General features: G+C 33.3%; 1 protein-coding gene across 6 annotated transcripts in view; it reads left to right on the top strand.

Moving 5' to 3' along the window:
* The window catches only part of moody (G-protein coupled receptor moody), a 485,897-nt gene that overhangs the window by 272,012 nt on the left and 199,458 nt on the right, over positions 1–14,427 (top strand). For all 6 annotated transcript variants that reach the window (XM_069817640.1, XM_069817631.1, XM_069817660.1 and 3 more), the window contains one exon: positions 868–1,020. In XM_069817640.1, the coding sequence (XP_069673741.1) occupies positions 881–1,020 (140 nt within the window). In that variant the 5' untranslated portion in view covers positions 868–880. The remainder of the gene's footprint in view (positions 1–867; positions 1,021–14,427) is intronic.

Below are 14,427 nucleotides of genomic sequence, written 5' to 3'. Positions count from 1 at the left end.
GCATTGGCATTCAAGAACAAGAATTAATAAAGATCACTGGTCATATATGAAGAGCACCATTCGGAAATTCTGAATAAGTTGAGGGATACACCATGTATGTACATCAACGAGTTCACTTCTTTTACGCACACGTCCAATATAACATCAACTGAACCACCAACCACTAAAACATTCAAATTTGAAAATTGTGCTTTCAATAATTGTTTCTTTTAAAATTATTCATGTTTATTTTTTATTTCATCATCGTTAATTAAAACGTTTCTTGTTTTTTTAATCATCCCTAATTAAAACTTTTCTAACACTTGTTTATATTATTTAGGTTATGTTATATCTTCTGCTATATATTATGAATAGTCACGTATCAGAGATGGTTTAATACTAAGATTTATTGAAAATCATCTGTCAAGTGACGTTGATTGCTGGAATCGGGATAATTGAAGTGGAATGCAACTGTTTTAATAAAAATGAAACTGAATCAACAAAGCCTTCTTGACTAGTAACCGTCCACAGAGTTCAATGAAGATTCCATAATTGGCACAACTGATAACAAGAAAACATAATCATAAAACACTACTGCCATCTAGCGTAATGTTGAGATGGTAGAATAATACATTTGAAGACAGTTGTATTTTCGTATGCCAATTAATATTTTATTGTATTGGAGTACTTTGTTACTTCTAATCTTTATATACTTTCTTCTAATCGTGTAATAGTCAATTAAATCCCACTCGAGTTTTCATTTTCTCTAGATAAATCAAAACCTCTAGTGAGATTACTGTCGATAATTACAACGATGATTATGGAGGAAATTATGACAACAATGATTGTTATGATAATGATGTCAGAATTTGTATTTTTTTTTTCCAGGTGAAAGATAACGATGGCTTCGGCGATGTCCATAGATGGTAAGGTGAGCAGTTCGGCAGACTTCGCGACCCCTGTCACCTACGACCTTCATTTGCAAGATTTAGAGCTCCAGTCAGCTGTTTCTAACAACACTCCAATCAGCGAACTCTCCAGGTAAGCAGTTGCCTAGCAACGAAAGGTGTACGCATCACATGACGAGAACTATATATGCTAACAAGCAATGTCGAAAGTTTTAAAAGCAAAAAGAAATGATAAAAAGTATGCTTATGTACAATACTACGAAAATTAACGTTCAAAATTGTTGTATTAAGTAATTTTTAACTATGAATCACAAGAGCAAAATTAATACCAAAATTTGTGACTTCCTTACGAATTCTAGAGCTACAAACAGATTAATACAGGGTGATTCAGAATACTAATACAAACTTTCAAGGTGAATTCTCCTCACAAAAACTAGAAATATTATCACATGCACATATGCCCGGAAATCCCAGTTTATGAATGAAGATAACATCTATTTATTTACAGTAAGCTTATACAGAGTATTTCAAAATTACTTTTCATAAATTTAAGGAGTAATAGAGAATGTTATTGGAAATATTTTTTGTTAGGGTCGGAAATTAAAAATGGCGGTTGTGTAGCCATAGAAGTATTATTGTTTAGTCAACTGTTCGAAGACAAGCAGTATGGACCCCACAAGTGACACCAACAAGGCATCACTCATAAGGCAACTAGGCTAGGCGATAATGGGATAGGGTGGCCAGTTCCTTTCCCCCTTCATTGCATACATCGCTGACTAGCTTCAGTTGCATACAAACAATTGTTTTACCTCAGACACCTATCGTCAAGTGAGATGTACTGACTGGTAACAGATGTATATATCAGTCAGAACTTCAGTTAGGGGTTTATAGAAGTATGAGGTCATGTTATTGCTATTCACGAAATTTAAAAATGAGAGAGTAAATTTAGGTATGAGAAACTTTATATTTCATACTTCTAGGGCTTCACAGCCGAAATTTTTATTTCCGACTATGGGTTCCCCAACGAAAATATATTCCCAATAGCATCCTGTACTACTCCATAAATTTATGAAAAGTTATTTTGAAATATCCTGTATATACAAAGCGGTCCGCATATCTGTAAGAAAAGAGCATGCTGTCATTTATTGCTTGCCCAAAAACGAGTCCAAAATATTAATATAAACATTTAGATCTGAGGCTTGCTTCTCCGAAAAATTGATATTCAAGTTTAAGAGATATGGCAACACTGTATAATGAAATCTTAACGAGATGGTGCTTGAGTTTCATAACACTAATACAGATGCCAGGTAAGCTTTATTTAGGGACATGGTGTGTTTTCGAAGAATTGGAAGTAAAAGTCTGAGGGTTCAAAACCATGATACTTTTTTCTTGATTTTTTAATGCTATTTGCTGCATTCTTGAGTAATTTATTATAGAAATTTACATCAGCCTTACATACTGCAGTTTATAATTTACAATTAATGTACAGTGAATCACTAAATTATTCGGACAATGCCCATTTATTACTAAATAATTCGGTCACATGTGTAACAAGTATTAATAAAGAATTTTAAGTGAACTGTTGGAAAGTTTACTTTTCAAAGATTATATACAGTGGGTTTAATGTATATTTTTACTTTGATTAGGAAGCAGTAGTGGGGTTCGAACCTATATACGTCATAATGTGACATCAACATAAGTTTTCGGACACCAATCAGAGACCACAGGTACGTTGTCTGCAGTCTATAGAATAATGTAGTCAGATAAACGAATAGTTAGTATAATAACAGTGTGTGCCTTCAGTAGCTCAGTATTGTGTAGTGGATAGAAACAAATGGAGCGTAGAGGAAAAGACAGTACGTTCGAGCAGCGTCAGTCAGTGGTCTTGCACTATGCAAGGGGAAAATCCTACCGATACATAGCCTATATACTACAGATGAAGAAGAGCACAGTGGCGAATACTGTTCAGAGATATTCAGAGATGAAGGCAGACTTGAATCGTATCCTCACTCAGGACGTCCATGGACATTTTTCATGCGAGAAGAAGCGATAATAGTACGGAAGGTAAAAAAAAAATCCTAGATTAAGTGCTCCAAGAATTGCTTCTGAGGTCAATGAAGAACTAGGGAAACAAGTCCGTCCCGAGACTATCAGAAAAGTACTCAGAAGAAACAATTTTCATGGCCGGGTGGTAAGAAACAAGCCCTACATCAACAAAAGAAACAAGCGTAAAAGACTACTGTTCGCAAAAGAGTTCCTAGAAAAGGATCAGGATTAGTGGAATCCAATTATCTTTTCAGACGAGAGTAAATTTAATATCAGCGATTCAGATGACCAGATTACAGTATGGCGAAGACCCAATGAAGAGTTTAGCGAGCAAAATATGCAAGTGACAGTTAAGCATGGTATCGGCAGTGTAATGGTATGGGGGGTGTATGTCCGCAAGCGGAGTTGGAAATCTAGTGTTCATTGACGGAAAAATGGACAAGTATTCGTACTTTCAACTCCTGAAGGATAATCTACAGCAAAGTGCGAAAAAGTGGGGATTCATGACCGGTTCGCATTCTACCAAGATAATGACCCCAAGCATACGTCCTATATTGTATAACTCTGGTTCTGTACCACTGCCCCAAGGTACTCAATCATCCTCCGAAGTCTCCAGACATGAATGTGATTGAACATTTATGGGACAGATTGGAAAAACAAGTGAGAAAACCCCCAATAAAATCAAAACAACATCTTAAAGAGAAGCTTCAGAAAGAATGGCGAAACGTGTGCATGGTTTACACAAGAAAATTGGTGCAAAGTATGTCTGAATGATTAGCAGAAGTTGTAAAAATGAAAGGGAAGCCAGCCAGGTATTGAATATTTTTTTGTAGGGGTCAGAACTAATTTTATTTAGAAAGATGTCCTGTGTCCGAATAATTTTATTAATCAAAGAATGACTTAAGTTTTAATTTATTGTGAATTTTATTTCTGTTTATAACTATTAACGTATAAGTTTCATTAAGATATGATTGTATATATGTCACATGAGTAAATACTTATATTTTTCCTTTCAAAAGTTATGTGTAAAGAGATAAATATCCTTAGTGCACTTACACACTTCATATCCGAATAATTCAGTGACTCACTGTAGGTGTTTGTTGTTTAATACCGGTATGTCAATAATTTTTGTCTCTCTTTTTTGTATTATGTAACCTATATATTAGCGAAATGCCTTAATATGATCTACAAGTTCAACATGCACAGTATATCCATGTTAAATTCTCTATGTTTTTCGATTATAATTTCAAGGCTTTAATCTAATTAATGTATATACGTATCTATATGTTATATGTCTACAAATGTGTATATATACAGGGTGTTTCCGAGATGGTGTTACAAACTTTCAAGGATGATGGGGAAGGGCACATGTATCATCAATTTGAGATAAGGAACCATGGTCCGGAAATGACTGAGTCGAAAGTTATAAGCAAAAATAGTCGTGTGGAAATGGAATTGTAATTTGGCACCACGTGCCCTTCTTCCCTTAACTTTTGGAACAGTCGTGAAAAAAAGGTTTATGGGCCGGATGTCTCCTACGTGGGTACTTGTCCCGATACAATCTATGAGCTTGTCTACTGTTCCCATTGCCTCATTCGTATTCGAAAATCAAGTCTGCTTATTCCGCTCTCGTGTACTCCTCCATTTCACTAGGACTGATCGACTGGACACTGCAACTTGTACACATACACTGCTGTCTACAGACGTGCATATCAGGACCGACCATGTCCGTTACACATTACGCTATCTGCATTGCTTTAGTGTAGTTTCCTGTCCCCATCCCTCAGACAGCGCACTGAATGGAATACTGTAAGTAGACAACGTAAACAACGTCAGATGAATATAGTATGTGTAAGAGGTACAGATAAATACACATAAATAAGGTGTACAGAGGAATAAAATTATTTCATTTCCACAGAACTATTTTTGCATGTAACTTTCGACTCGGTCATTTCCGGACCAGGGTTCCTTATCTCAAATTGATACATGTGCCCTTCGCCATCATCCCTGAAAGTTTGTAACACTACCTCGGAAACACCTTGTATACATATTAGCGAAATGCCTTAATATTATCTGTAAGTGCAGCATGTCTATCCATGTTAAATTCTCTATGTTTTTCGATTATAATTTCAAGGCTTTAATCTATTTAATGTATACATGTCATATGCCTACGAGGGTATATTTATTGTCATCGTCAGTCTATAACAGCGGTGACCAAAACTCGAACTGCAGTGATTACATGCGACAGACAGCCTATAAAGTAAGGAGACGGAGGAAAGGTACTTGGCATGAAAACTACAACCAGTGGTGGTTCCTGTACTAACATCTTGATCAATCCCGCGGATAAAAATCTCAAGGTTTGCTGTATCAGTACTGTTCGCGCAACTTATCTGGGCAGCTAAAAGAGCGGGGAAGCGGGGTGTAGCGAGGTTGCTTGTAGCGGTAGCGTGGCTGGAGAGGGAAGGAGAGGGGCAGCGAGAGAGCACTAGGGAACTCAAGTGCCTAGATAAGTTGCGCGGACAATAATGTCACTGCTGTCATCAAGAGCCAGTAAATAATATACGATTTTTCTTGCTTCTTTTTTAACCTTCTTCTTGAATATAATCAGGATTTTTCCAAATTCTTCTCTCGATACTTGGTCGAGAAATTCGTAGTTTTTCAAAATTAAAAAGTTCTTTTGGACAAGTTATTTAAGCTATTTTAATCATTACTCTTTTGAGAAAATCTGTTCTATTAAAAGGCTTTAGAGCACGAGATATTTCAAATCCTATTAGGTAGCTGACTTCCTTACATTTATGTATGTCATCTTTCTCTTCCTGGCTATGATTTATGCCAATTCCTGGCGTTTAATAGTTCGTTGCCACATAATATTGAATCAGTTTTTCTACAATACTATTATTAAATGAATAACTAATAAACAGTTACCCTCATCTAAAGATTAAGAAGATTAAAATTGACAAATCCTAATAATTTTATCCATCTAGGGAGAAGATGTAAAAATATCAATATTCACGGACATACAGAAGAATTGTAGAAACACATACTTAGTGGTCAGTAATAATAATAATAATAGTAATAATAATAATAATATAATAATAATACATTATTCAGAGTGGCAGTTAATGTTTCTATATACTTCTAATTGAACCGTTGAGCAAAGTAAACATATTACATTTTGTCCGAGAGAACAGTAAAAAAGTTCTCATTCTTTACGAAACCACCTCCTACAGCTTGTAGAGACAGAGTTTGTAGAGCGACATGATACCGCCACTGCTTGCCTTCAGTACGTAGAGGAAACTCCTTGTACGCGTTTGAATGTTTGTGATTACACGATGTAATCACGACACCCGCTTTGGTCACCGCTGGTCTATAAGTTTCAATTTGTTATTAGTTTAAATTATAACCCTAATATACTATATGTAAAATAGGGTTTACAAATATGGAATAAATACTACTACTATGTAACCTCTGGAAGTGTTGAACTTCAAAGACAGGAAATAGCTGTGCTTTAAAACAACAAAGATCTAAAATTAGTTCCCACTATAAAAACATTTACTGTACAGAGTGTGCTTATTGATTGGAGTAATAAATTAAATAATAGAGTCTATGTAATTTTTTATTTAATGTTGTTTTTCAACTAAAGACGCTATTCAGAGACGACCAAATGACAAAGTAATATCCGATTAATGGGGAAATGAGAACTGCGTGGTAAACAGAAATTCTCTGGTAATTCGTAGCCCATACCTACATTGTGCATTATAAAAATCTCATAGGCGTCTGTCCGGGACCGATGATAAATCAGGCAATCTGTTGTAAGACAGGGAGATATAAACAACTGCAACATTTTATTTTGTGCGAGATCGTGCGTATTTGCTTGGTTTCCGCACAAAACCAATCCGCGGTAAGTCTAAAATTCCACATTCAGTATTCCCAACCTAACACACATAACAATTTCCCTCTTCTTACCGCTTAAGCGCGACATTCATTTTACTGCTTTAGGCTTTTCACATATTATTTTTAGAGACGTTCAATATAGTAATAATTATAAATTGGAAACTTACCACTGCAATTTCACCTAAATTGCACAGTTAGTTATTGTTTTTAAATATTTGCAAAAATTAAGTAAACTCTACAACTCCACTAAAGTTACTGCATTCGTGATGCAAGTAACATTAAGGAAGCCGTGAAAAAATCAACAAGATCCGGACTCATCATAGACTGGGGGAAAAAAGACAGACGTATATCACGGCCTGCTGGAGTATAGTAAACACAGAAAACATTTTAAAGCAACAATGTTGAAGATAGATATTTTTGTTTTGTAAATTTGCCTTCATTGAACAGAAACCAAGATGGAGATTTCATTGCAACTAATTAGAAATTCCTCTTTCAGGTATGTAATAAACGATCTTCGCACCAAATAATGTACGATACACGAGCGGTATGTTTTCTTTCAATTCTCGGAAATTAAAAAAGCTCAACTACGTTTCGCTTTTTCAAACTTTTCCTCGAACATGAAAACTTCAACATACTGCTCTTGTAACGCATATTACTATTGTCATTCAAATATCAAGTGTGTTATATTTTCATTGCCTTTGAATTGCATAAACATTGTTTCTGATAGCCCAGTGAATTATTCGCAGAGGCTCTTAGCAATAAAAATGAATTCAATATTAAAATATATTCATTCCTTTGTTTTCAGGGAACTCAGGTGAATAAAAACATATTTCCCGTATTATTGGGTTCATAAAAACTCGGCTGGAAATGGACTGGTAAATCGATCAAATAATTACAAGAACATTTTATAACTCTCTTCTGTGAATCGAGGTTTGTACAAACATGTCAATTGTTGTCCGTCCTTTGTGCTAAAACACTGTGGCGCAATTTGCATTGAAGTAATCCAAACACACCCACATGTTTACTCCATGCGATTCTACTCGTATAGCTGTAAAAAATGTTGTGACTGTTACACCCAATACAATTACTAATCAACCGACATTACACAGCGGAATTCTATTTCCTCCACAGTTGTTTTTATTAATTTCCAAAATATTCCATTATCCTTTCTCCCAAGTTTTGTACTTGCATAAGCAGAAATTATTTTCAGTTACTGTTCGCAACATATTGTTCTCTGCATACTGTACAGGATTGGTTATTCATAGCCTTTGCCCCATATAGAGGCCTACACACTTGGCTACTATTACAACTTCTTTAGAAGAGGTTAATAAAAGAAGGCCCCACCTCGTCAATTTAAAATTTTACAGGAGGACCAAAAAACTGAATATCTCAATATCAAAAATACAGATAATTCTATAACATCACAGGATCAAGTACGGTTAATATGATACAGTAAAAAAAGTCGGCTAATTTGATACAGACTTTATCAAGGAGTCAGTTTGAAAATGTTTAAAACTGCGATTATGGAAGTACATGTTGTGCTCTTTAAGGAAGAATATTGAACAAAATTAAAAAAAAAAATCATTATCAGCCTCATAAATGTATTCAAAGAAAAGGCAGTTTTGGTGCTTGAAAAATCTTTGATGTGATACTCGCTCATTTTTGTTATTGCTCTTGAATGAATAAAGATACAATAGTTTTTAAATTTTCCTTTTACTCAGAATAGTGTCTGCTTCATTTTTCTCTTAAAAAAAAGCTGTAAATGTTGAATAGTCTAAGAGTAATTAGTGTAAAAATGAGAAGGACAATTATGATACTCTTTGTAGGGCTATTATGATATGCTTTTGAGGTATATTATGATACGCTGCAAGGTCTATTATGATACGCTTTTTTAGGTATATTATGATACGCTACAAGGAGTCTGCTAATACGCTTTTTAGATATATTATGATATACTACAAGGACTATTATGATACGCTTTTTAGGTATATTATGATATGCTAGAAGGGCTATTGTGATATGCTTTTTAGGTATATTGTATGTTAGAAGGGCTATTATGATACGCTTTTTAGGTATATTATGATACGCTACAAGGGCTCTAATTTGATACTCTTTTTAGGTATATTATGATACGCTACAAGGGCTATTATGATACGCTTTTTAGATATATTATGATACGCAAGGAGGGCTATTATGATAGCTTTTTAGGTATATTATGATACGCTAGAAGGTTTCTAATATGATACTCTTTTTAGGTATATTATCATACGCTAGAAGGGCTCTAATATGATACTCTTTTTAGGTATATTATGATACGCCACAAGGGCTATTATGATACGCATTTTAGATATATTATGATACGCAAGGAGAGCTATTATGATAGCTTTTTAGGTATATTATGATACGCTGCAAGGGCTCTAATTTGATACTCTTTTTAGGTATATTATGATACGCTACAAGGGCTATTATGATACGCATTTTAGATATATTATGATACGCAAGGAGAGCTATTATGATAGCTTTTTAGGTATATTATGATACGCTGCAAGGGCTCTAATTTGATACTCTTTTTAGGTATATTATGATACGCTACAAGGACTATTATGATACGCATTTTAGATATATTATGATACGCAAGGAGAGCTATTATGATAGCTTTTTAGATATATTATGATACGCTAGAAGGGCTCTAATATGATACTCTTTTTAGGTATATTATCATACGCTAGAAGGGCTCTAATATGATACTCTTTTTAGGTATATTATCATACGCTAGAAGGGCTTTAATATGATACTCTTTTTAGGTATATTTTGATACGCTACAAGGGCTATTATGATACACTTTTCAGTTATATTATGATACGTTACAAGGACTATTACGATACACTTTTTAGGGCTATTATGATACGCTACAAGGGCTATTATGATACATTTTTAGGTATATTATGATACGCTACAAGGGCTATTATGACACTTTTTAGGTATATTATGATACGCTACAAGGGCTATTATGATACATTTTTAGCTATATTATGATACTCTACAAGGGCTATTATGATACGCTTTTTAGGTATATTATGATACGCTGAAAGGGCTATTATGATACACTTTTTAGGGCTATTATGATACGCTACGAGGGCTATTATGATACACTTTTTAGATATATTATGATATGCTAGAAGGGCTATTATTTTACACTTTTTAGCTATATTATGATACGCTACAAGGACTATTATGATACACTTTTTAGGTATATTATTGATACGCTACAAGGGCTATTATGATACATTTTTGGCTATATTATGATACTCTACAAGGGCTATTATGATACGCTTTTTAGGTATTATGATACTCTACAAGGGCTATTATCATACACTTTTAGAGCTATTATGATACGCTACAAGGGCTATTATGATACATTTTTAGGTATATTATGATACGCTACAAGGGCTATTATGATACGCCACAAGGGCTATTATGATACATTTTAGGTATATTATGATACGCTAGAAGGGCTATTATGATACGCTTTTTAGGTATATTATGATACGCTAGAAGGGCTAATATGATACATTTTTAGGTGTATTATGATACGCTACAAGGGCTATTATCATACACTTTTTAGGTATATAATACGCTACAAGGGCTATTATGATACATTTTTAGGTATATTGTGATACGCTAGAAGGGCTATTATGATACGCTTCTTAGGTATATTATGATACGCTACAAGGGCTATTATGATACATTTTTAGGTATATTATAATACGCTACAAGGGCTATTATGATACATTTTTTGGTATATTATGATACTCTACAAGGGCTATTATCATACACTTTTTAGGTATATTACGATACGCTAGAAGGGCTATTATGATACTTTTTAGGTATATTATGATACGCTAGAAGGGCTATTATGATACGCTTCTTATGTATATTATGATATGCTACAAGGGCTATTATGATACATTTTTAGGTATATTATGATACGCTACAAGGGCTATTATGATACATTTTAGGTATATTATGATACTGTACAAGGGCTATTATCATACACTTTTTAGGTATATTATGATACGCTACAAGGGCTATTATGATACACTTTTTAGATATATTATGATATGCTAGAAGGGCTATTATTTTACACTTTTTAGCTATATTATGATACGCTACAAGGACTATTATGATACACTTTTTAGGTATATTATTGATACGCTACAAGGGCTATTATGATACACTTTTTAGCTATATACGCTACAAGGACTATATGATACACTTTTTAGCTATATTATGATACGCTACAAGTTCTATTATGATACACTTCTAGGAGTATTATGATACGTTACAAGAACTATTATGATACACTTTTAGGGCTATTATGATACGCTACAAGGACTATTATGATACACTTTTTAGGTATATTATGATACGTTAGAAGGGCTATTATGATACACTTTTAGGGCTATTATAATACGCTACAAGGACTATTATGATACACTTTTTAGGTATCTTATGATACGCTAGAAGGGCTATTATGATATTTTTTTCGATGAAAAAATTGATTAAGTAGATGAGTTTTCTAACTTCAAGTAATTTATTATCTCTTGAGGCATATTTCATAATTTCGTAGCTCTTCAGGGATGTTTCAATTCACATATTGGAACCTACAATGCAGTATAAGTTAAAAAAATTACACTACAGACTTCTTTTTACTTATTTATCTAACAATTTTAGCTTAATAGTCATTCTTCTTACTACTAAATTTTAGTACAACTTTGGAGAATACATTATTTTATCATTATTTAAAAAAGTATTTTAATTTATTTTAGCAATACAATGTGTATCATAATATTCTCAATCTATTTCCTTACACACAAAACTATTTGGACATACAGCAATTTCCTAGTATTGGCAGTAAGATGTTGAAGTTTCAGAATTGCTTATAGGTTAAATTTTTGTGGGAAAAATAGGTCATTACAAAAGTTCCTATATCTTAATCAATTTTAAAGTGACTACATCTAAACTTTTACAAGAGATACATTAAGCATCTGTGTGTAACACAATAGCCATACTTCATTGCTTTGTATAATATGGCTAGATTTATAGTACTGTATCATAATAGCCCTATAGATGTATCACAATAGCCCACACAAAAGGCTATTATGATACATTGTTTTATTATAATTTTATCCATTATTACAAATAAAAAATAAATTTAACTCCAAATTCTTCATATGTGTCTAAAGTAGCACATGATTTGTTTCAAATTTGTATATACTTTGATAGAAAAATTACAGCAAAAGATTGATTTTTGTATCATAATAACCCTATCTGATCCCATATATTTAAAGCACTTCCAAGAAAATGTGATATAATTTTATTCTTTCTGTTACTGATTGAAAAGGGTTTAATTATGATTTTAAAATAGCATAATTGGGCCCTTTTTCTGTTTTTTTTAATTATGGTTTATTTAACGACGCTTCCAACTGCAGAGGTTATATCAGCGTTGCCGGTGTACCGGGAATTTTGTCCCGTAGGAGTTCTTATACATGCCATTAAATCTACTGACATGAGCCTGTCGCATTTAAACACACTTAAATGCCATCGACCTGGGCCGAGATCGAACCCAGCAACCTCGAGCACAGAAGGCCAGCACTATACCAACTACGCTACCCAGGCCGACTCATTCTTCTCTTATACTACTACTATTTTAGAAATAAAATTCCCCTTAAATCATTATTAATGTTTATGAACACATCAAATTATATGCTATTACATTCTTCTAAATAGCCTACTTTTATGGATTTTGGGCGGAAAATTACCCCCCTCCCGCAATTTATTCTTTAATTTCCCCTCTTTAAAATGGTATATCGGAAATTAGTATGCTAAAACTGTATCCATTTTAACTTTTCGTTTTTCCGAGGTTGGGGGCGTAGTATATGTCTTATTTTAAAGCAACTACATATTTTCCGTAACTTGAGTTTTTCCATACAAAAGTAACCTTTTCTCAACTTCTATTTAATCTAGAAAGCTTAAATTTATAAAAATTATTTATTTCAATATTTTACAAGTACTGAAACAACGTTTTTGAAATCTGTTACATTTATTAGATGTTACAGATGGTAATGTTCTGAAAATCATCGAGGAAAATATACGAATGAAGAAAAAAAATATTTCTCGATAAGAAAATTAAGTGAAAACTACAGTTTCAGCATAAAGTCAGCTTATGTGTACATGAGCTGTAAAAAATTCAGCTGTCCAGCTTGAAAAAAAGTTCCTTATGTAAGATATAATTTAACATGATCAAAATAGGCAATTCCATGTCCTCTTAAAAGTGAGTTTGCCTTTATTTTTAAGCGGCGTGCAAAAATAACACATTTTGTACACTCAAAATATTAAAAAACGACACAGCTTGGATGTTTGGAGTGTAAAAATTTGTATTTATACATGAAAATGTGTTTTGATTAGTTTCTTCCTATATTTATCCCGATGTAATCTCTTAACCCAATTTTTTGATCATAACTAGGGGTGTGATTTTTTCGTATTAACGATATACGCGAAATATGTTAAAAACTTAATTTTATCCAAGAGAAATGCAAATCCCTTAATGAAAGAGCAAAATTAAGTGAAATATATCTGCGAATTTTGTGAAATTCATAGAAATTCACGAAATTACTTCATAATCACGATTTTTCAACAAAAACAGGTTTCAATGTAGAATTCGCAAGAAAAATGACTCTTTCTTCCTAATAATACGTGAAAATATTCGTTATAAAATATAGGCCTAAATGGACAATTCTACATATCTGATCATCATGCATTACATGCAGCGTGTGACATCTGGGAACGATGTACGCGTAGTTTCAGGGACTACTTCCAGGGAGCAGCAAGCAGACAACGGTCATTTCTCTTTCCCGCAACAACTGCCTTCATGAGATCAAGAATGCAGTGCAGTCACCCCCTCACAGTCGAATGAAATTGAATTATGAATTCAATTAATGATGCAAACAATTTTCTTTCAGTTTCAAAAGGACCGTTTCAATAATTAAAAAAAACTTATTTTAATTTTTTTAGATTCTTTAGAGTGCGAAATATGCAAGAAATTGATTGTTTTTCTTTGCGAAATATTAATCTAAATTGAACAATTTTAATCACCCGAAATCAGATTAAAATAATCAACAGTTATCTCACTAGAGGTTTTCATTTATCTAGAGAAAATCAAAACTCCAGTGGGATTTAATTGACTATTACACGATTAGAAGAAAGTATATAAAGTTTAGAAGAAATAAAGTACTCTAATGCAATACAATATTAATTGACTTACTGAAATTCTATTTCACTAATGTTAGCTTCACCAAGACGTTTGAACGGAGCCGCCAATTTCAATTGACTGTCTATGCTGTAAACAAATGACGATCGCAAAGGATGTTTTATAGTACCGTAAAGAATTTTCAGTTTGCAAACAAAGAAACAAATGCTAGGGTAGTGATAAAAAAAAACAAATGCTAGGGAAGCGATAAAATTTTTAACAAATGCTAGGGAAGCGATAAAATGGTGCTATAAGCAGCCATTATTGATTGAAAGAAGTCCTTTCGTACAA

Source organism: Periplaneta americana, chromosome 2 (genome assembly GCF_040183065.1).
Source record: "Periplaneta americana isolate PAMFEO1 chromosome 2, P.americana_PAMFEO1_priV1, whole genome shotgun sequence".
NCBI classification, from domain to species: domain Eukaryota; kingdom Metazoa; phylum Arthropoda; class Insecta; order Blattodea; family Blattidae; genus Periplaneta; species Periplaneta americana.
The sequence above is the reverse complement of the archived record's forward strand: the minus strand, read 5'-3'. Positions and strand labels throughout refer to the sequence as shown.